General features: G+C 55.3%; 4 protein-coding genes and 1 pseudogene across 12 annotated transcripts; 3 read left to right on the plus strand and 2 right to left on the minus strand.

The window, feature by feature from the left end:
• The first annotated feature begins 1108 nt into the window (after nucleotides 1-1108).
• On the plus strand, nucleotides 1109-2122 carry LOC130845209 (uncharacterized). The gene is made up of 4 exons (XM_057722100.1): nucleotides 1109-1175; nucleotides 1465-1532; nucleotides 1773-1832; nucleotides 1964-2122. The coding sequence occupies exons 2-4, from the start codon at nucleotides 1486-1488 to the stop codon at nucleotides 2118-2120; spliced, it is 264 nt and encodes an 87-aa protein (XP_057578083.1). The 5' UTR covers nucleotides 1109-1175; nucleotides 1465-1485; the 3' UTR covers nucleotides 2121-2122.
• A 2877-nt stretch (nucleotides 2123-4999) lies between these two features.
• CCL27 (C-C motif chemokine ligand 27) lies at nucleotides 5000-5805 on the plus strand. The gene is made up of 3 exons (XM_057722097.1): nucleotides 5000-5160; nucleotides 5300-5435; nucleotides 5629-5805. Exons 1-3 carry the CDS (start codon nucleotides 5091-5093, stop codon nucleotides 5774-5776), a joined length of 354 nt encoding a protein of 117 aa, XP_057578080.1. The 5' UTR covers nucleotides 5000-5090; the 3' UTR covers nucleotides 5777-5805.
• A 72-nt stretch (nucleotides 5806-5877) lies between these two features.
• IL11RA (interleukin 11 receptor subunit alpha) lies at nucleotides 5878-16826 on the minus strand. 8 transcript variants are annotated; one of them, XM_057722093.1, is made up of 13 exons: nucleotides 16689-16826; nucleotides 12641-12740; nucleotides 12288-12348; nucleotides 11450-11619; nucleotides 11197-11275; nucleotides 11014-11046; nucleotides 10763-10929; nucleotides 9905-10068; nucleotides 8833-9001; nucleotides 8269-8388; nucleotides 8062-8158; nucleotides 7726-7808; nucleotides 5878-6302 (listed from the first exon to the last, which is right to left on the minus strand). In XM_057722093.1, the coding sequence occupies exons 1-13, from the start codon at nucleotides 16689-16691 to the stop codon at nucleotides 6286-6288; spliced, it is 1263 nt and encodes a 420-aa protein (XP_057578076.1). In that variant the 5' UTR covers nucleotides 16692-16826; the 3' UTR covers nucleotides 5878-6285. The 8 variants fall into 8 exon arrangements, 7 of the variants coding, with proteins under 7 accessions (XP_057578076.1, XP_057578073.1, XP_057578070.1 ...); XM_057722090.1 differs by having other exon boundaries at nucleotides 8833-8974; nucleotides 11197-11311; XM_057722087.1 differs by having other exon boundaries at nucleotides 11197-11311.
• LOC130845206 (coiled-coil-helix-coiled-coil-helix domain-containing protein 2-like) lies at nucleotides 6660-7095 on the plus strand (annotated as a pseudogene).
• Nucleotides 16827-17751: 925 nt separating the features above from the next.
• Nucleotides 17752-21035, minus strand: GALT (galactose-1-phosphate uridylyltransferase). 2 transcript variants are annotated; one of them, XM_057722094.1, is made up of 11 exons: nucleotides 20898-21035; nucleotides 20433-20602; nucleotides 20127-20202; nucleotides 19986-20034; nucleotides 19732-19861; nucleotides 19524-19580; nucleotides 19244-19366; nucleotides 18832-18964; nucleotides 18646-18729; nucleotides 18173-18327; nucleotides 17752-17888 (listed from the first exon to the last, which is right to left on the minus strand). In XM_057722094.1, the coding sequence occupies exons 1-11, from the start codon at nucleotides 20920-20922 to the stop codon at nucleotides 17808-17810; spliced, it is 1083 nt and encodes a 360-aa protein (XP_057578077.1). In that variant the 5' UTR covers nucleotides 20923-21035; the 3' UTR covers nucleotides 17752-17807. The 2 variants fall into 2 exon arrangements, with proteins under 2 accessions (XP_057578077.1, XP_057578078.1); XM_057722095.1 differs by lacking the exon at nucleotides 18646-18729.
• Between the last annotated feature and the right edge of the window lie 416 nt (nucleotides 21036-21451).

Genomic DNA, 21451 nt, shown 5'->3' on the forward strand with positions numbered 1-21451 from the left:
GTGTGAGTGTGAGTGAGAATGAGTGTGGTGGAAGCACAGCTTCTCCACATCCAGACTGCAGTGCTTCAAACTGGCGTCCATGGATCTGTCGGTAACCTGTCTGTATGTAGCCCAGGCAGGGGAAGATAGGTATGAGAAGGAAAAAGAGTGCGGGATGGTGGGAAGAGGATAGGTGAATCCTTTCTCCACACTTTGGCCTCAGGGAACTTTTACTTCACTCATTTCTGGTCACCCTCTCCCGTACCTTCCGGCCACAAGGCTCCCTTTCCCCTCCCCGGACCAACTAGGGCAGCTATTTCCAAGCTCCCACACTGGGTTAATTGCTCTTTCTTGGCTTTGCCAAAGCACCCTCTACTGCCCCCAGCCAGTCAGCTTCGTTTATTGTAGTGATCTTATCGTCTCTTTTGTTCCCCCCTCCACCCCACCTCCTCCAACCCAGATGATAAGCTCTCGGAGTGCAGAATCTGTGCCTGTCTTCTTCACTGCTGTACCCTCATGCTGAAGCACACGACCCAACACATGGCAGTCACTCAATAGATATTTGTTGGTTAGTGACTGCAAGAACAAAAACCACAGGAAAGGAGGTCTCAGCTCAGAGAGGAAGTGTTGTGACCCTCTAGCCATTAAGTGACTTGGCCAAGGCCACTGAGCCAACAGGTATTCCCACAGCCTGGCCTGCCTAGACGGGGCCCTCTCTGGAGACCTATTCCTCCTCTGCCCAGAATCATACAAATAGAATGGGGCAGACAAGAAAGGCAATTGTTATAGCAGAAGCCAAGAAGACGGAGAGGAGAAGGAACTGGTACAACAGTACTTGACAGCGTCCCGAAGCTCTTTTCTTGCTGCCTGGTGCTGAGGTCTCCGTCTTTCCAGGGTGGAGCTCCAAAATCCGACTCCATCGTTATCAAAGAGGGTTCTGTGCCCTGCATCTCAGTAATAAACCCAGACCCTCCCCCTCCCCTTTAGTGATAGGCCCTGGCTCCACCTCCCAGTGTCACATCTGGACCCCGCCGCCTCTGAAGAAAAGCCCTGGCTCCGCCCCTTCCGGGTAATAGGTAAGCACCACCCCCCAGTGCGTGACGGTGTCCCTGTGACGTAACGTAACGGCCTGTTTCCGGGGTGGAGCCAGGGAGGGTGGGCGTTTAGGCTGCGCCGACCCCTCAGCCCCCCTCCAGGTGACCCCAACCCCCGCAAACCCTCACCCGGGGCCCCAAATATCCCAGCCCCATGACCTCCAAGCCTATGGCGCTAACCCCCTAAATGCCCTATGCCCCCGACCTCCCCATCCCTTAACGTCTAGTGCCTCCCAAAATCTTCAATCTAACCCTGTCCCGAAGCGGCTATTGAGTCTTCCCGGGGGCACCTGTCTCATATTACCCGAGAACAAGTCAGACTGGTCCAGAGAATGACAGAGAAGGGGACCTGGGGTTGGGGAATCCTTGATCCAATCATGCCGCTCCCCAGGAGACGTTCGGAACCCAGGACATGTCGGGATTGAGGAGATACGAGGTGGCGCTGGAGGCGGAGGAGGAGTGAGTGGAGGCGGGGTTCTGCGGAGGAGGAACCTAGACGCTCCGGGGTGGGGGAGGAGGGCGCGGGTTCTCTGGGGGCGGGAGAAGCGGGAGGGGTGGGGCCTCTTAGGGGGCGTGGGCTGCGGGGAACCGCCTCTCAGGGGCGGGGCGGAGCCTTCCACGGAGGGGCAGGCGTCCAAGGGACAAAGTCTGTGGGGTCAGCGCCGCCCCGCCCCGCCCGGCTCTGCCTTCTCTTTGCAGGATTTACTGGGGCTGCTTCTACTTTTTTCCCTGGCTGCGCATGTGGCGGAGGGAGCGGAGGTGAGGGGGCTGCGATCCTGCGGACCCGCCCGGGGCGTGGACGAGGCTCAGTCCCGGAGAACCGATGGGGGGGTGAGGGGGGAGCCGGGAGCCTCCGCCCCGCCTCATGCCAGTGTCGGGTCGCCCCACAGCTCAGCGCACCCTCGGGAGCAGAAGCTGGAGCCTCTGCGGGGCCTGATGAGCTGTCTGTCAAGCGGCCTGGGCCCTGCTCCCCAGCGCTCGGGTCGCAGCCTCCCCCGCCGCACCCCCGCTGCCACTGCCCAGCCAGCTGGTGCATTAAAGATTTAAACTGAAGCCACCGTGCTGCCCTCCTGACTCTGCCGCCGCTGCCGCCATTCGGGCTGGGAGCCCCTCTCCACCCCGTCTGTTTCCTTATTGGCCTCCCTGATAGGGAGTCCTTGCGTGTCCAGGCTCACATTATTCCTAAGGGTCCCTCATCACAGTCAGGCCTCCCATTTCTATCAGTGACTGCCTTCCACCATGGACTCCCAGCCTGGCCCCACACACACTCATCATAGTGCGTGGCTTGTATGGTTGGAACTAAATAATCCTGTCCTGGTCTTCCTCCAAACCTTATCCCCACATCCGTAAATTCTCACAACCCCAGCTCTCTGCTGCCACCTTCCTCCTAGACGGGTCTTTGCCAGGTGTCTGAAGAATCTTCTCCTGGAGTGGATCTAAAATATTTTAAGCCCATAGTTGTAGGAAGTAGCCTGGGAGAGGAGGGAAAGATTCCTAGAAGCTGCCACCCTCAGCCTGCCAGAGGGAAATGACTTGGAACTGTTGGAGGTCTTTCCTACAGTTAACAGTCTGATCCCAAGTTTAAAGATACTTGGCATCAGGGACTTCCCTGGTGGTGCAGTGGTAGAGACACCATGCGTCCACCTCAGGGGGCATGGGTTCGATCCCTGGTTGGGGAATTAAGATCCCGCATGCCATGAGGCATGGCCAAGAAAAAAAGTACAAAGATACTTGGTATCAGTCCCCCATGTGTTACCTCCCTAGGAGAACTCAAGGGCCACTACTCCCTACCTTCCTTTTCTGTCTTGTCACCCAGTTGGCCTGAAACCCATTAGCTCCTAAAGTGACAAAGGGTCAGGTGCTCCTAGTGGGCCTGCTTTCAGTTAGGGACTGGCCCCAGCACCAGGGAGGGCACCACAGAATTAAGTTAAAGAAACAGCCCAGTTTGTGGGTGGGGGCAAAGCTAACTTTCAGCCTGGGGCTGACCCTGCCGGAGCAGGTTGTGGCTGGGAAAAAGACGTGGCCCTATCTTTGGAAAAGCCAAAGAGGAGAGACAGGTGCATACCCGGAAGAATTTGTTTCTTCCTTCCTAGGCCTCTGGACTGACTGGTCCAGGAAAGACAGCCAGCTGATTTGTGACAAGATGATGGTGCCTCAGTGGCTGTACCCAAGCTCTGGGGCACAAGTCCAGACTGGAGGCTCAGGGAGAGATCCAATGGCCTCTGGTACTAGAAATTCAAGATGAGTGACCTCTGGGTTGTGGCCACCTTCAAGAATGGACCCAGGCTCTTGAGGCATTTCCTCACAATGTGTACATCAAGAACCCTGACAAAAGTGGAGTACCCTGACCAGCCCTGGGCCTGTGCCTCAGAATCCCTCAGGATATTCAGATTTCCTATATATCCACAAGACAAACTCCAGGGAAGGACCTCCAGGCCTTCCCCTAGACAGGAATGGGAAAAGAAGCTTGGGTCGTTCAGCCTGGGAGGGGGATTAGGCCTGGCTCTCGAAGCTGATGGTCCCTCCTGATTGCTGCAGCCGCCCTGCAGCAGAAAGTTGCCCAGGGAGGTGTGAGTCCCCGTCCCAAGAGTAGGCCTGCCCCATAGAGGGTAGCTGGTCACAGAGTTGAAGGTTGCAGAAGGCACCCCTGCAACAACCAGATAAGGGCTGAATTATTGGATTATAACTCAGTTTATGTTTCAAGTACAGCACACAACAGGAGGATTGAAAGCTCCAGACCAGGAGCGGGAAATTCTTCAAGGTGCCAGGGGCACTAAACTTAGCTTCTCCCCACCCTAGGCTGTTCCCAGCTCCCTGGAAAGGACAGGAGGAGGAAGAGGAGGAATAGTTTTGCATTGTGGGGGGGTAAGGGGAAGAGGGGGTGAAGGCTGGATATGGAATTTAAAAAAAGGGACAGGAAGGAGATGGGAGGTTGGGGCTTTGGCAAGAGGATGGGATGCAGAGGGTGTAGGGGTTGAGGAGGTGGGGTTTTCTTCCAAGCCCACAATAGAGAGAAACTGGAATTTGAATAGAACAAAGGGGAGGTAACTGAGCTCTTGAGTCTGATGTCTCAATAAGCCAAGGACTGGAAACCCCGGGCCCTTGCTGGTAAGGAGCTAGCAGGTCTGGGACAGGACTAGGCAAAAAGGGAAGGTAAGACTTCTTGGGTCTTTTACCTGTTTGACAGCAGCAACCTGGCACCAAAGAACTTTTATCTTCCCTCATCTGTCCTCCTTATCCACTCTATCCTTCCTCCCTATCGCATCTTCCTGGGGAAAGCAACCCCCACCTCAGTATTCCTATTACCACCAAAAAGGGTCTTCTCCCAGCTTCTCACTCTGAATGTGACTGGCCCATGCAAGACTCCTCCTCAGCTGGAAGGGACCCGTTCCCATCAATTTCTCCTGGTAAGACAAGCAAGCTAGGGCAGGAAGCGGGGTTGGGAAAATGAAGGCAAGTTGGTGCTGGCCTGCCTTCTGCTCCCACCCCACCCACAACTTCCCCATCAGAATTTGGATGTGCTGGTGTGATTGTATGTTTGGATGATTGTGAAAACACAACTGTGTGGAAGTGGGACTTTGAGTATAACTGGGGCTGTATGATCTGTCTGGGGCTGTATGATCTGTCTGGGGTTGTCTGACCACGTGTGGTTGATTGAGTGACTGAGGTGTGACTGTGAGTGAGTAACTGTGGGTATGTGAGTGTGAACGTCCATCACTGGATGCCACTGTGGATCCTTGGCTGCCCTTACTCAGTTACTGTACCACCAGTCCCTACGTGCACGACCCCTCTCCCCAGCTTCTCTGCCTAGGACTTAGGAGCCCATGGGAAATGGCAGTCCTAAAGGAGGGGAGGGTCTGTGACACAGGGGTCTGTGGTAATTAGGACCCAGAAGTGTCACAGGATGAGCAATACATCTTCACCTGCCGCTGACTCACTTGGTGCCCGAGGTAAAAGGCACCCAGATAAAAAGTAGGAAAGGAGGAGGGGAGAGAAGGAAGTGTCCAGGCTGAGCACATGAAGGGGCCCTCACCCACCAGCAGCCTCCTGCTGCTGCTGCTGCTCCTGAGCCCAGACCCCGGAGGAGGTGAGTGCTTGGGGGTCTAGAAGGCCAGGGGCTGGGTGAATGGGATGGAGGCAAAGGAGCCCAGGAAGCCCAGCCTCCAGCTGTCTGATGGAGCTCGGGGTCAGAAGCCCTCTGAACACATGGTCCTGTTGTACCCTAGCGTCGCCCCTGGCACACAGCACTGCATCATGCTGTACTCAGCTCTCCCGACAGCCACTCTCAAGCAAGCTACTGAGGAAGGTCATCCAGGTGGAACTTCAGGAAGCTGATGGGGACTGTTACCTCCAGGCCTTTGTGTGAGCTTTGACTCTGCCCCTGATTGGACCCCTGGCTCTGACCTCAGTCCCAACCCCTGATGCTGATCTCAACCCCGCCCCAATTGCTAACTCTGTTGCCAATTCAGATTTTCATCTGGCCTTTGCCTCTAATCCCTGAGCCTTACCCTCATCCCCAAGCTATGACCATGGCTTTGGACCTTTCCTTTCCCAGGCTTCACCTGTCTCAACGCAGTGTCTGCATCCACCCCCAGAACCGCAGCCTGACTCAATGGCTTGACCGCCAAGGGAAGAGGTTCCAGGGGACTCTGCCCAACCTGAGTTTGGAGATGATACGGAAAATGGGGCGGCGGCCCCAGTAGCCAAATTAATAAAGCAGTATTGCACAATAGTCTCTGACTGTGGTCTCCAAGTTCTGTGCATTCTGTGAGTCCTGAATCTGGAGCTGTGAGACATGTCAATAAACAGAAGAACCTCCTCATTCTCTTTATTTACACCCTCACAACCCCCACCAGGGGCAAGGCCAAGAGCCAAGAACCCACACATACTCCCCAGGTACCTATTTACATACATGCAGAGAGCACATATTCCCTGCCTCACATACACTTGGACACACATGGACACAGACATACACATCTACACTCATTCTGCAGATGGACCTCCAGCTCTTGGATGAAGTCAGAGGTCCAGGCACCTTTCAGCTGGCAAGTTGGGAACACAGAGTCTCACAGAAATGAGTTCCAAACTTAATTTCCAGCTGAGAACCCGCCTCCATGGGGATCTGCTGTCCTGCCTGGATTCCATTTGTCCATCCATCCACAACAGCAAGACAGAGTTATAGGTGGAATCAGCTGAAGTCCTCCAAGGTCCTCTACAGGTTTGGAACTCCTAGAAGAAGGAGGAAAATCAAGGGAGATAGCAGGACTGGATCTTGTCCCAGATTCCCTGAGAATGAGGGAGGGGACCCAGCTCTGAGCCAAGCACCCAAAGAACATATTTGTCTTTGGTTTTGGCCATGCCATGTAGCTTGTGGGATCTTAGTTCCCCAACCCCACGCCCCCTGCAGTAGAAGCACGGAGTTCTAACCACTGGGCAGCCAGGGAATTTCCAACACTCCAAGAATTAATGGGGGAGTCCACCTCTGTACAAGCCCCAACACCCTAAAGATGAGGGAGTGGACCTAGCTCTGGGCCCAGGCACATCAAGAATAAGGGAGGGGAGACGCTGCTTTGCTGCTTAGTTAAGATGCCTCTTAGAAGCCAAAGCCACAGTTCCCAGGTGGCCCCCCCCAGCCAGCCGGGCACCTCAGATGAGAGCTGCCAGGCCAGCGGCCGCCACTCAGCCACCAGCAGCGGCTCCACCTTCTGCTGTTGGCTCCCCTGCTGCTGCTCCCCCGGCAGCCAGGTCTGATGGCCCAGATGGCAACCATTCCAGCCGGCGTGGCTGTGGCTTCTGCCATCATCGGAGGCTTCAGTGGAGGAAGTAATGCTGAGCCCTCAAGGCCTGACATCACTTCCAGGAGCCTCAGGGAACCCAACCAGCACAGCAGCAGCAGAATGACCCATGCTTTTTTGAGGTGAAACAGTTTTTGGAGTGTGCCCAGACCCACAGTGACCTTAAGCTTTGTGAGGGTTTCAGCGAGGTGCTGAAACAGTGCAGACTGGCAAACGGATTAGCTTAATGAAGAAGTAGCAATTGAAGGCATGAAAAATCAGCTCTCATGACCATGTTGATTTAGGATTAAAAGTATAACTGACAGTGAAGATATAAAGTGTGAAACTACCAGTTAAACCTCTCGTCAATCATTAATAGTTTTTGTGCTTCAGGACTGCAGTGGAAGAGGGTGTTCTCACCATATAGAAGCTCATTGACATGGTATTGAGTTTGGGACTGGGCAGATGTTTGTGTGGCCTCTTAAACACACTTTTCTGATGTTATCATTTGTGAATTAATTAGAATAAAGTGATTTTCTTTCCAGAAAAAAAAAAGAATAAGAGAGGGGATCCGCTCTGATCCAGACACCTCGAGAATAACGATGGATATCCAGCTCTGAGCCTAATATCCTGAAAATGAGGATATTCTGGGGCATCTAAGAGCCCCAGAATCCTATAAGAGACAGAAGAGACCCAACTCTGAGCCCAGGGACTCAAAAATGAAAGGCCCATCCCTGAGTCCAGAAGTTATAAGCATGAGGAGACCCAACTCTGATTCCCAAAACCCTTATGATGACTAAGGCATGTGGCTCTTAATATAAACACTCAAAACAAGGACACATGTCTCCAAGCCCAAACCTCCCAGAGGTCATACTCACCTGGAAGCTTGTCCACTGGAATCATCGGGGCCAAGAACCCAGACTTCTGGGGTCCATCCTTCTCATCTGGTCTCAACCTCAGCCTGCAGCACAAAAAGGAAGCTGTCTCCCTGACAATGTGGGGCATCTTGGTCTTTTTCAAAAAGGTTTATTAGTAAAGGGTCAAGAGAGGAAAGCGTGAGAATCATGAAACTGGGGGCGGGAGAAGGAGAAGGAATGGTCCCAGAATGAGACACATTCAGTGAGAAGTCATGAGGAATGGGAACAGGTGTGGTCTATGGGTATCAGAGCATCTGTGTGGGATCAGAGGCCGAGGGGTCAATGACAGTCACTTACCAGAGCCCCAATGCTAAGGCCCCAGCCACCAGTCCCAAGAAAGAGAAGATGCCCAAAGACGCCAGCACAGCCACCTGCTCCAGGGGGTCTCTGTGGTCTGAGGGAGAGGGTCACATGCCAGCTGTGAGAGCAAGCCTGCCTGACCAGACTTGGTGCCCCCTTCTCTCTGGGGCTTTCCCATCCTCTACCACCTTTGCCCAAGCTCACCAAGTGGCCTCGGATCTGGTAGGAGGGACGGCCTTGGAGGAGCAGGGCTGTCTGCCTGAGGTTCTTGCTCTGGCTGCACGTGCTGCTGGCCCCCAGCTGGTATCTCCTTCCGTATGGGCCCTGGAGGGAGATGAGACCTGAGGAGAACTATCCACGCAGGGTGGGGGCGGAGACCAGGGCCAGGGTTAGACACAGGGGAGCCTAGGAGGCAGAGCTTGAATAGGCAGAGCCACCTTCGGGGATGTAAGCAGGGGTGGAGGCTGAGGGGCCGGTTTAAGCCGGGGCGGGGTTTAAGCCGGGGCGGGGTTTAAACCGGGGTGGGGTTTAAACCGGGGTGGGGTTTAAGCCGGGGCGGGGTTTAAGCTGGGGCGGGGTTTAAGCCGGGGCGGGGTTTAAACCGGGGTGGGGTTTAAGCCGGGGCGGGGTTTAAGCTAGGGCGGGGCTGCAAGCAGCTACAGCTGAAGCCTGGGGCTACGATCGCCACGCTGCCCGCTAGCCCTGCAGTTCCGCCATTAGATGCTGGTCAACAGGGCCTCTGCCCTTTCCCTAGGCTCTGTCTCTCACCGGTGCTCGGAGTCCCCCAGGCCTCGGGGCTCCAGGCACTCCAGGTGCCTGCGTCCAGAAAGTCCCGGGCACTGACCCGCACGGCATGGGGCAGTCCTGCCACGGCGTCCGTGATCACCTCCTCCAATCCAGCCGGTTCCACCTGGCAGTGCACATGGTTCGTCGGCACCTTATCCAGGTTATAAGCACTCAGCCTGCCTGCCTCCCAGACCCGGTCTGCAAATAACACCCCTTCCTCCCAGTCCTGTCCCTGTCAGCCTGATGCAGCAGTCTGAGCCTCAGGTAGGGTGGCTGCTGGTGTCAGGTCTACACCTAGTACTTCAGAAGACAAAAGTGCATAGTGGTTTCCTAGACAGGCTGTGACTTCAGACTGCCTAGGTTCAAATCTTTGCTGTACCACTTACTGAGTGACATTGGACCTCTCTCTGTGCCTCAGTTTCTTCATTTGTAAAATAGGGGTGAATACACCTAAACGAGATAATATATGTAAAATGTGCAGCACGGTGCCTGGCAGACAGACAGTGTTCGATAAATATTGGTTTTTATCTGAGGCAGCAGTTGCCCCAGGCCTGATGCTAGCCAATCTTTGCTATCTCCAGAGATGGGAATTCACCTCTATCCACATCTGAGTATATGAGTGTTTGTATGAGTCTGTGCCTCTGGGTGAAAGGCACTCCTTTTCCTAGAAAAGTTATTTTTAAAAAGTTGTCTCCCAGAGGGAATACGGGGATATGTGTATAAAAACAGACGATTGAACTTGGTGTACCCCCAAAAAAATAATTAAAAAAAAAAAAAGTCGTCTCCCAAAAAAAAAATTTAAAAAAAAAGGTCACTGCTGTCTTCCCACAGATGGGCTGATATCAGTTACAGCCCCACAGGGCAGAGGCTCACTCCCTCAGTCCCTGCTAAAACCCCAGCACCCAGCACAAGCCGTGGCCTACGGATAGTATTCTGTAGGGCAAGGCCACAGGAGTCAGTGACCTGCCAGATCTGGTCATGCAGAACACCCAGGAACATGAAACTAGAGACAGGACCCACAGCCCCAGACTGGGACACACTCAAAGGGTCTCACCGTGGACCAGGCTGGATGCTGTGCTGGACGGTACTGCAGCCGGAACTTGAGCAGGAAGTGGGGCTGGCGGGGCCAGGAGGCAGGGTACATCCAGCTGGCACGCAGACGGCGAGGATAGCCAGGTACCGACTCTACCTGCAGCCCCTGGGGTGGGTCAGGGCGCACTGAGGGCAGTGGAGACACAAAGTCAGGGCACAAGACAGGTACTCATCCCTTCCGCACCACCTCCAGAGGGAAGATGGGTGTGTGCCTAAAGGTCCCTGAGGGAAGGCACTTCCAAGGAGGTGGGGGAAATCTTAAGCTTGATTATCCATTAGGTTCAGGATCTATCTGTCATCCCTGTTAAGAAGTAAGCAAAGATCTGAGGCTGGATTTTTGAAATGTTTGTTGAGTGAGTTAAAGAGTGATACTGCTTTGCATCCAAGGAAGATGAGTTGGCCCAAATTCCAGCCATAGCTTTAGTGATTCCCCGCTTCCACACACAGATCAAGAGGAAGGAGAGACCAGCAAGGGCTTTCATTGGGCAGGGAGGACATGAGATAGAGCTGCCTTCAGCACAAGGCCTAGAAGCAGAGAGGCAGCACTGGGGTTAGGCAGCCAGGAAGGACTTGTAGGGAAGTGGGTAGTGGCAGCAGCCTCTAGAAGCTGATGTAACTCTGCCCCCCAGGCTCTGATCTCTTTGGCTTTTTAGTCTCCATGGGGACCATCTGTGTGCTGAAACACACAGATGGTATGTTGGGAGGGAACTATGTGGGAGCTCAGGGGAGAAGGTTCTGAATTGAGGGGTACCTGTACTCTGGGGTCCATTTGGGATCTCATGGTAGGGATTTGGGGAGAGCTCTAGGAGTGGGTACTCACAGATGCTCTGCAAGCTCACATCCAGCAGGCGTGTGCTGGCCCCCAGGGGGTTCACTTCAGTCACATTGATCCGGTACTGGCTCCAGAACTCTGCCCCATGGACTACACAGCGGGCAGCCCCTGGAGGGTCCTGTGGGCATGGCCAGGGCCCTGTGGATGGACTCATCCTAGGAGGGAGGATGTGGTCTTGAGCTTTGGAAATGCTCACTGTGGGATCCACCTAGAGCCCCCAGCTTCCCCTCAAGTCCTACCTTTGGCCATCAGCTCCTGGCACCGTCTTCTTCCTGCCAGGGAGGAAGCCATCTGAGGTCAGGAAGGAAAGAAGGTCCTCCTTCTCTGTCAGGCCTTCCTCGGGACCTCCCTACCTACCTCCCATACCCACGTTTTGCTATACACACAAATGTATAGGCATACACACCCACTCATGCACACACCTGTAGGAGGTGAGGTAGCGGGTGGGTAAACCGCTAACCTGGCTGGGACTCCAGGTGCAGGAGAAGTTCTCATAGTCAGCTGCTCGGCAGGAGACAATAGGGCGGGCTGGGGGGTCTGGAGGCAGAGGGTGCGGCTGGAGACAGAAGTCCCCAGGCCCTCCCCATCCCAGAGGGCTTACTTAGGGCCTGGATTCCCTCAGGAGCCCCATGTCTCCTGCCACCACTGCCACCCAACACTCCCTCCCCAACTCACAGCCCAGCTTCAGGGTCACCATGCCCCCAAGTGCACCATCCAGGGTCCGGCAGATATAAGTGCCCTCGTCGATGCTTTCTGCCTGGGCCAGGACCAGTTCGTGCCCTAGCCCAGAGTCAGGTCCCTGGAGCAGTCTTGTCTCCCCGTCCCGAAACCAGGACACCGGGGCCCTGGGGGCGAGATGAGATGATGATAGATAGAGGGAAGATTTAAATTATGAGTCAGACCACATCACAGCTCTCCATTGGCTTCTCACGGTGCTTACAGTGAAGCTCAAACTCCTTTTGCTGGCTTACAAAGCCCCTGGTGATCTAGCCCTTGCCTTCCTTTCCTTCTTCATCGCCTGTCTCCCCCTCCCATACTGCACTCCAGTCTTCTTTCAGTTCAAGAATGTGGAGCCCACTCCCACCTCAGGGCTTTGCACTAGCTGTCCTCTCTGTTGGGAATGCTTGCTTATACCCCAACCTTCAGAAATCAGCTTCAACATCACCTCCTCAGAGAGGCCTTCCCTGATTACCAACAAAATGTGATCTCTCAATTATCCTTTTCCGCATCACTCTCTTTTGATTTTCTGCCCTGCAGGTATTACTACCTGGCATCCTGCCTGGCTTGTACACTGCTGTATCCCAGGGCCTAGAACAGACCAGGCACTTAGCAGGTTTTCAGTGCACGTTGTTTGAATGTTCTGTTGAATAAGGATGGTTGGAGGGTTAGGACAGATAGAGAGGTGAGGATTACAGATACAGGGACAAGGATGGGAGGGATGTGAGGACTGGGCACGGTCCAGAAAGGGTCATGAAAGGGTCTTGTCAGCCCAACAGGCCAGTGGAGCACTTACCCAGCAGTCACTCCAGGGCAACACAGTGTCATGGCCCTGCCAGGCTGCCCATACTGGACCCCTGTGGAAAGCATTTCTAAGCAGAGGCTCTTCCTTTCCCTCTCTCCCACCCCATCCCACACTTTGTGAGGGTGACAGGATAAAGGGTGGACTTTTAAGACCTGAGTGGGGTCACGGGGTCAAAATATCATGTTATAATCTGGAGACAGAGGTCAGAGGGCAAGGCAGAGAGGGGATGTTGCCAGATTGGATGTCAGGGCTTGGGAGGATCACAGGTTAGTCATGAGAAGGGGCCACTGTGATGGTGGCACGTCACAAATCAGAGCTGGGTCACAGAGCGGGGCTCTTCTCACCTGGAGGGCCCCAGGCCTGGGGGCAGGGAGAGGAGGCAGACACCAGGGCTGTAGCCACAGCCACCAGGACCCTGCTCAGCCCCGAGCAGCTGCTGCTCATCTGCGGGGAGAGAGGCAAGGTCAGCGATCCCCTATCCCCAAGGGAGGAAAACAGGTTCCAAGTGGGGTAGGGATATCAGACATCACTGGGGGATCTGATGTAAGGTCCCCTTTCCACCATACTCCCAGGGCAGTGTGTGAGTGCGCGCGCACACACACAGACACACACACACACACACACACACACACACACACACAACTTCCTTCTCAGTCACAGGCTTAGGGCCCAGAACAAAAGCCAGAGGCAACGGACTGCGCCAGCACTGCCCCCCTCACCCCACACCACCCTTGGCGCTCACCCCTGGCACCAAGTGCTGGCACCGGCTCAGCCACGCCCATTAACTCCTCCAGTCCAGCTGTTGGGAATTCCGTGTCCATCCCCGCCTGGCCCAGGGATAGTCATTGCCTCTGACTGACCTAAGGCAGGCTCCATCACCCTGGGGTGGGGGCTGTCATGGTGGGTCTGAGCCCACCCTGTAGCCCTGCTATGAGGCCTATCCCTGCTCTGGCTGCCAAACCTCTTCTCGCCTGGGCCTGGCTCCTTGCTCTGGCTACGCGGGCCGCTCATCTGGGCCTGACTCTGGAATCTTGTTGGTCTCGAGCCTGTGAGGCTGGACGGGGCTAGGGTGCAGGCTGAGGCTGCGGAGTTAAGCAGATCCAGATGCCCTGGCTGCTGCCAGAGGCTGGGGGCGGGCGAGGAGCCAGCAGATGGAGACAGGGTGGCGGGAGGGGAGCTGGGAGCCTGCAGGAAAAGGAGGCTGGGGTGGGGGCCACAGGACAAAGAGATGCTCAGAGATCAGGACTGGGAGGCGATGGGGGCTCATCGAGGTGAGGGCTGGGCTGGGGCAGCAAGATCTCAGAAAAGCCAGAAAGGTAACCAACCATGTGTGTATGGGGGATGGGGGTGCTAGGAGAGAGGGATCCTGGATGGGAGAAAGCAGGAGGAGGAAGGCAGTGGGGAAGTGGAAATGGGGGCAGAAGGGACAGATGGAGAGAGGGCCCTGGGCGAGGGCTCCAGAAGAGGTAGAGCCCAAGTCACTCCCAAGTAGAGTTGAGCAGGGACCTCCACGTGTCTGCGTGTCTGTCTGAGTGTGTCTAGTGGCTCACCCTGACCGCCCCCCCAGCCACATTTACCCTGCTCAGCCCCGCCCTACCTCGACGATCCCAGTGGCTGAGTGTCCATGACCTCCAGGACTTCCTCCCACCAGCTACAGCACCCGTCTCAGCTCCACTTAAGTTCTGGGACCCCAGGATCGTCCCCTCCTTCCCCTTCCCTGCCCCCGCCCCTCTGGGCCCTGGAGCTCAGCCGCCCCTAGCCAGGCCCCCTCCCCCCTCCTTTCTCCTCCCTCCTTCTCTCCCACCCCCTCCCACCCAAGGCCCTGGAAAGGGAAGAGGCCTCCCCCAAGTCTGGAAAGGAAGCCACAGGCACAGCCAGGCACAGCAAGAGGGAAAGGAGAGCTGCTATGTCTCTGTCAGTGAGAGGTTCCCTGTGTTTCCACACAGCCGCACACAGGCACAATCACGCGTGGATTCCCTAGGCACAGTTAACAAAGACACTCCCTTGAACACACGTGGACACAGTCAAATGAAAAATCAGACACATATGCGTGCTCCCACTCTTTTCACTCCCCAGCAAATACTTCCTTAGGGCACAGCTGGCTGTGTTTTAAGGAGAAGAGAGGCCCCATGTTGGGGCATATAAAGAAAAGCCAAAGAGTCCAGTTTCCCCCTCCCCTGGACGTTCCAGTCATTTCTCACCTCCCCCTCTACTCTGCAGGCCCCAGCACCAGGAAATGCCTTTGGTCCCTTGATGCCAGATATACAAGACCCACACACCCTCAGACACACACACTTTCAGATACAGCCACTCACAGTTACATCGACACACTCAGACTCAGACACTTAAACATTTACACATACCCAGACACACACACAGTCACACACATCTCCCTCTTCCTTGCACACACACACACTTAGCACTCCACCTCTGGGAAGGGGTCACAGCACTCTCTAAAAGTAACTCCTCATCATAGTTTAAGCCCCCTCTTCCAGGGAGCTCTTAGCACAGCAGATCCCCCATCTCATCACCTTTCCAGGCCCCCAGGTAACCAAAGAGACAAAGGTGAACAGGAAGTCAGGCACAGGAGCACAGAGAGAGACAGAGATGCAGAGAACATGAGAGGCAGGACTGAAAAGCAGATACACGGAGATACCTGGGGAGATGAAACTGAAGAGATACAGAGAGCGCCAGCTCTAGGAAGACAGTAGTAGTAGTAGGGAGAGAAAAAGAAGTATAAGGAAACTGAGTCAGACAGGGAAACAGAAAATAAGGAGCGGTGGACCAGGGACAAGGATTCTCGAGCACTAAAAGAAGGAGGTAAAGCCAAGTGTGTTGGGGATGGTCTGCCTACGCTGGCCACTAAGTAGAAAGGTCAGTTCCATTGGCCACTGAAGTGGGTCCCCAAGATGCAAACCCAGCTCCACTGCTCCAGTCTAACAGGACACAGCATGCAAGTCTCATTCTTACTCTGCCACTGCTGAAGTCACACACTGGCACACACAAACCCAGCCACCCGCTCTCACACTGGCAGACACAGTCTCAGACCCTACAGAGACCTTCCCAAAACACATTCCCTGATGTGGTCACAGGCCCTCACACACACAAAAGCACGACCCAGTCTCTGCCCCCAAACTGCACACTGACACACACACATAATCCCACACCAGCACAGCCACATGCAGCCTCAGCCACCGCACAGCGACACCCGCAGTCACACGAGCTGACAGCTTCCCCAAGCGACACTGTTGCGAAGTCTTGCACGCTGACATCGTCACACACAGCCTCGCAGTCTCACACACACACACACACACACATACACACACACACTGACAGTCCGTCAGTCACTCCGAGTCCTTCAAATCCCACACCCCCAGGCCCCGCCCTCTCCTGGCAAGGCTCCCTCGAGTTCACCCGCGGCCCCATCAGGCCTCACCTTCCGCGGCTACCGCCGCCAGCGCCCTCCGCCCTCGCCCTCGCCCTCGCCCTCTGCCCCGGCCTCTACTCCCTCCCGCCCTGGGGCCCCGCCGTGGGGGCGGCTCCGCCCAGGCACCAATGGAAGGAGAGGGGTGAAATAGGGGGGGTCTCGGCCCATTGGAGCCTCCAACTGCCAATCACCTCCACCCCCACCTCTGCCGGACACTTCCTGTCCCGTCCGGGACTGAGGAGGCTGCTGGGGGACACTCTGGAGCCGGGTTCCTGGGTCCTGGCCTGAAAGCCTCTCCTCCTGGGACAGCAGGACCAGAAGTTCTCAGGCCCCTCCCCCTCCCAGCTGTCTGCAAAGCCTCAAGTTCAGTGGCTTAGGAGCTCCTGGGCAGGTGACCAGAGAAGCTGAAGGTGCCCCTGACTCCAGATAAAGAAGGAGGTGGACTGATTGTAAGGCAGTGGGTCTCAAATGTCGCTGGACACTGTGGTTTTAAAACTGCCAAGCCACACTCCAATTAAATCAGTGCTCTTTAAAACTCCCCAGATATTCCAACATGCAGGCAAATCAGAGGTGTAGGATCAGGGTGTGTGTCATCCAGTGTGTGTGTGTGTGTGTGTGTGTGTGTGTGTGTGTGTGTGTGTGTGTGTGTGTGTGTGTGTGTGTGTGTGTGTGTGTCATCCAGGGTTCCACTCCCCAGTGTGTGTGTGTGTGTGTGTGTGTGTGTGTGTGTTTCATCCAGGGTTCCACTCCCCAGTGTGTGTGTGTGTGTGTGTGTGTGTGTGTGTGTGTGTCATCCAGGGTTCCACTCCCCAGTGTGTGTGTGTGTGTGTGTGTGTGTGTGTGTGTGTTTCATCCAGGGTTCCACTCCCCAGTGTGTGTGTGTGTGTGTGTGTGTGTGTGTGTGTGTGTGTGTTTCATCCAGGGTTCCACTCCCCAGTCAATGAAGGTTCAAGGGAAATGTGTACCATGTTTGTCTGAGCTTCTTCCAAACTAGGGCAGCACTCCAAGTTGACCCTTCTCCTCCAGGGTTTCTAGGAAGAAAGAATCCTGGACTGGAAGGCAGACAGCCAAGGTTCTCCTGGGTCAGGTCATCACTGTCCAGCCTTGTATGATTTCCCTCCCAGAGGCTCAATTCCCTTGAGAAGAATGGAGACAAAAAGTGTTCTGGCCATTCCCGCATTACTCACAAGCTCCTGTCCTCACCTAAAAGTCTGGAAGACCCTAGGTGGCATCACATCTCCTGGGTTGTATGACTTGTTATTCTCACAGTTACAGTTTTGTCAGGGAAACAGGTCCAAAGGGGAGGGGTTAGACCCAGGGTCACTCCAAAAACCATCCCCTCCTTCCAGGCCCTGGGGCTCCTAACTCTGGCGGCCCCTTCCCTGCCAGAGCTGTCTTCTGCCCTGTGCAATGATGGGGGCACAGGGGCAACAGAGGTGTGCAGAGCCTGTGCGTACATGCTGCACGTGGGAGTCTGGAAAGGCCAAGGACACAAAGCCACGTACGTGTTCCCTACCCGCCCCTTCAGCCCCTGTGGGCTGGAGCAGAGCCAAGCTGCAGCCACTCACAAAGCCAGGGCTCTGGCCAGCAGCCCAAGGTCTGGCCACTGACCACTGGGACAAGGATCCTGCTCACCCGCTCCCCACCAAACCCTCAGTCCCAGGCTTGGTAAGCTGACACCCTAGGGATGGTGGTAATAGGGGCTCTGGCCTTCCCAAAGCCTCAGCCAAAGACAAGAACAATGGATTCTAAAAATTTTAAACAGGGATGCCTTCATTACTCTTGGAGTAAAAGAAACTACAAGCCACACATGACACTGAGTATTAATTTTGTTCCAAGATTTGGGGAGAAGGACAGATGGGGAGATTATACCCTTAAGTTTTTGCACATCTGTTGGCAAAGAAAAGTTGTGGCTGGGGCTATGCCTTCAGCCTTTAACCCCAGACCCCCAAGGTTCAGAGTTCACACTCCTCTGGCATTAGAATATGTGATTAAAGTTTGAGAAACATAGTTTTATTGATCCCACATCTGCCCAAACCCTAGGTCCTGCTTCCCTCAGGCAGAAGGCCCTGTGGTCAGTGTGGTCAGGCGATGGCTGCTGTCTCCCTGTCCTTCTGCCCCAGGCGGTAATGAACCTCAGGAAGTGCCCTTAGTCTCTCTGCAGCCTGAAAAGGGGAAAGGGGATAATCAGGGAGGGTAAGGGCTGCCCAGAATAATGGTATGAAGTTCTGGGTGCAAGGGGACACTAGACACTGGGGGAAGGGGTGTGGGGCGGGGAGGCTGGAGAGAACCACCACTGCAATAGCCAGACGATGAAGGAGTTGAGCAGCTCCTGAGTCCCTAGGAATACCCAGGTTGTGGGGATTCTCAGGGTCATAATTGTTGGGATCCCTTGAGGAAATAGGAGAGAAAAGGGGACCCAAGGACCCAGGGTGCTCCACGTCCTGACCTGCTCGGGGGTGAGGTCCCTCTGGGCCTGGGCAAGCATTTCATAGCCAACCATGAATTTCCGGACTGTTGCAGAGCGCAGGAGTGGAGGATAATAATGAGCATGTAGCTGCCAGTGGTCCCAGTTGGCTCCAGCCTCTGATCCCATGGGAGCCCCTGGCAGGAAGAAGGCAGAGATGGTTGGAAGGGTCCATTCTTAGTTCTTCAGCCTAGCTCTCACCCCCAGACTATAGCAGGTACCTTAAAACTACATCTTCCAAGCATTCCCTGCCAGAGGAGACAAGGCATTAGAAAGCCCACTGGGAGACACAGCTTCACCACGTTTGCTTCTCCACCCTCAATCCCAGCATCCCTGCTCTGAACACTTCCCCAGCAAGTGTTCCAAGGCCTACTGGGAGTTGCAGTCCACCAAGCTGGGACCCAGGAGCTCAGAAATGGTGTTGGGGACAGATATGGGTGCTCAAAAAGCCTCACCGTGCCAGCCCATGGAGTAGGGAAAGGATGTCTCAAATAGGTTGTCATACTTGGTCAAGAGCTTCTTCATGATGGAGGCTAGATCTGGAATCAGAGCCTGACTCTCAGTCAGGGGCCCGGATGCTGGCCCCATCAGAACTATCCCCATCCAAAGCCTGGCCCCAAGGTCCCAGTTGGGAGACTCACCATCACGCTCAGCGGGGGTCAGCTCAGGCAGCCGCCGCACATGCCGACGGGGCAGCAGTAGTGTCTGAAAGGGCCACACTGCCCAGAAGGGGACCAGCACTAACCAGTGCTCACTGGTTAGGACCAGGCGTTCCTAGGCCAACCAAATGGAGATAAGGTCATCAAGGTGGGTGTGAGGGGGTCAGCAAATAGGCAAGGGAAGGAGAAGGAAAAATGTACCTAGAAACTGATAGTTTCTCACCACTCCACCACTACCATCCTAGTTCACGCCATCATCTTTCCTTTAGCTTATTATTGTGTCTTCTAGCAAGTCTCTCTCCTACTTCCCTTCTATCCTTCTCCTTCACACACCTCTCCTTTTTGGGGTGAGGTTAGGGGCTTCTTGGGGACACAAGATCTGGCTTTCTCCCACCTTCCTGAGCAGCTCTTGGCGGCCGTACTCCATCAGCAGGGGCTCTCCATGCTGACTCTGATAGGCCCGCTGAGATCGCTCCTCACGCTGGGCAACATCGGGCAGGAAACTGCTGGCCCACACCTGTCAAGGGGGAGGAGAAGAGCAGGCAGATGCTTCATCCCCAAGCCTCCACACTGCTCGCATACCTCCTCTGTTTTCCCTTACTCCAGTTCTCCACCCCACAGCGCTGGCTTGCACTCAGCCCAGATAGCCACTGAAGCCCCCCCGATGCACTGACCTGGCAGTGGGGATGGGGGTTGGAACAGCCCATCATGGCTCCTTTGTTTTCAAAGATCTATGAGGTAGGGGTAGGGAGCTTTATAGCCAAAAAGACATCAAGTCAACCCCTCCCAACCACAATCTGTGGAAATAAAAATGCCACTTCCCAGAACCAAACTGCACCACCCCCTCCCTGACCATCTAGGGGAGGGGGTGACCTCACAGACCTGCACCCAAGGGTACTGGGCACCCAGCTCCTCTGTGACTGAGGCCCACGCATCAACGACAGCTCGGATCTCGGGGACTGACATGAGTGGCAGTGTCACATCCGACCAGGGGTGGAAGCACATGACCTTACTAGGTGGTGAAGGAGGGAGAGGTGACAGAGATACAGGGCTCACAGTGCTGGGGGCAGGACCCAACCCCAGTGCTCAGTTCAGGCCCTGGGTTGAAGGCTATAAAAATGTAAGTTCATAGTTACCAAACTCCTCGAGCAGCCTCTGCTTGGAAAAGGGGGTGATCACTGGGTCCTAAAATAAAGGAGTATCACTCTCTGCAACAGAAGTCCCCCAACAGGGTCCAGCCTCTTCCCGCCCCTCAACAGCAGTTAGATCCAGGTTACCTGGACTGGGGGCATCAGGCTGCAGAGCTGGGAAGTCGTTGTCAAACAGGAAGGTGCCGTCATAGTGGGGATTCACCTACAGACAAGGATGGGCCAGAAGCATCTGCTGTCCCATACCACCAGTCATCTGGTGGGCTTCAAGGTTACAAGGGGGTGGGGAGGCCACTCTGAGGTCAAAAAGACTTGGTGGGATATGACCCAGAAGTAGGTCCACTCCCCCGTGGGGTGAAGCGAAGCTCTAAGGGGAATGGGTGGGAAGCGACCCCCCACAGGTCCAGCCTGCAGATGTAGGATCTAAAGACTTACCTCTCCATTGGCCCGTGCGGCCCCAGGACACAGAGGGTTGTGGGGGTCATGGCGGGGTACTGTCGTCAGAAGTGGGGGTTCTACCTGCCCCTGCCAGGGCCGCTTCATGCGGTGTGCTGACACCAGCACCCACTCATCTTGTAGCGGGTTGTAGCGGATATGCTGATGCTCTGGGGGCAGAGAGCCAAGATCAGCCGCAAACCTCTACGCCCCCTTCTCCCCTAGGTCTCATCCACCAGCAGGCCCAAGCTCGAATGCACTCTCTGGGCCCCACCCTACTCAGGAGCTAAAGGACAGAGCTTGGGCGTTCCCAGCGCCAATTAGCTTGCAGCCCCAACACCGGGTGTCCCTTCGCCGCGCGTGCCTGGACGGGTGGGCGCGCCGACCTGCGGGCAGGGACAACTTCCTAAGGAAGGGGAGGGCTCAGCTTCGCTTCCCAGCGAGTCCCGGCCGCCCTGCAGTTACCGCTCGCCCGGAAGGCTGTGGCCATGGCGTCCGCCTCTGACACCTGCTGGCGCTACTCAGGACAAGTTCCGCTGGGCAACTGGAGGCCACCGGGGGTAGGTATCGTCTGGAACTTCTGCAGGCTCACCTAGCCTCCACCGCCTAGTCGGCTCAGCCCCGCCCCGCCCTCTATGATTGGACAGCCCCCAGCACGTGACTGCCTGAGGGCCCGCCCGGCCACCTGGGGGCGGGGTTCAGGACTGCCTACCCCTGCAAGGCGCGTTGTTGATGATCCCACTCTAGGGCGAAAGCCACCAACTATCCTGGAAGAACCTCTGTGAAAGCTGCTTAACACAGACCTCTCGGCTCCTGGATGCTTACAAGATTTCTTTGCTGCATTGTCATTCATTTGGTCATTCATTTAGCAAATATTTACTTACTATCTACCACCACGTGCCAGGCACCTAGGCTCCATGTGGTGATAAGGGATGTCCCTGTGTGCACAAGTCAGGCATAGTGTCAGCCCTCCCAGAGCTTACATTCTAGGGTAAGTAAGCGTATAACCCTGGATCCAC

This window comes from Hippopotamus amphibius, chromosome 2, assembly GCF_030028045.1.
Source record: "Hippopotamus amphibius kiboko isolate mHipAmp2 chromosome 2, mHipAmp2.hap2, whole genome shotgun sequence".
Lineage (NCBI taxonomy): Eukaryota > Metazoa > Chordata > Mammalia > Artiodactyla > Hippopotamidae > Hippopotamus > Hippopotamus amphibius.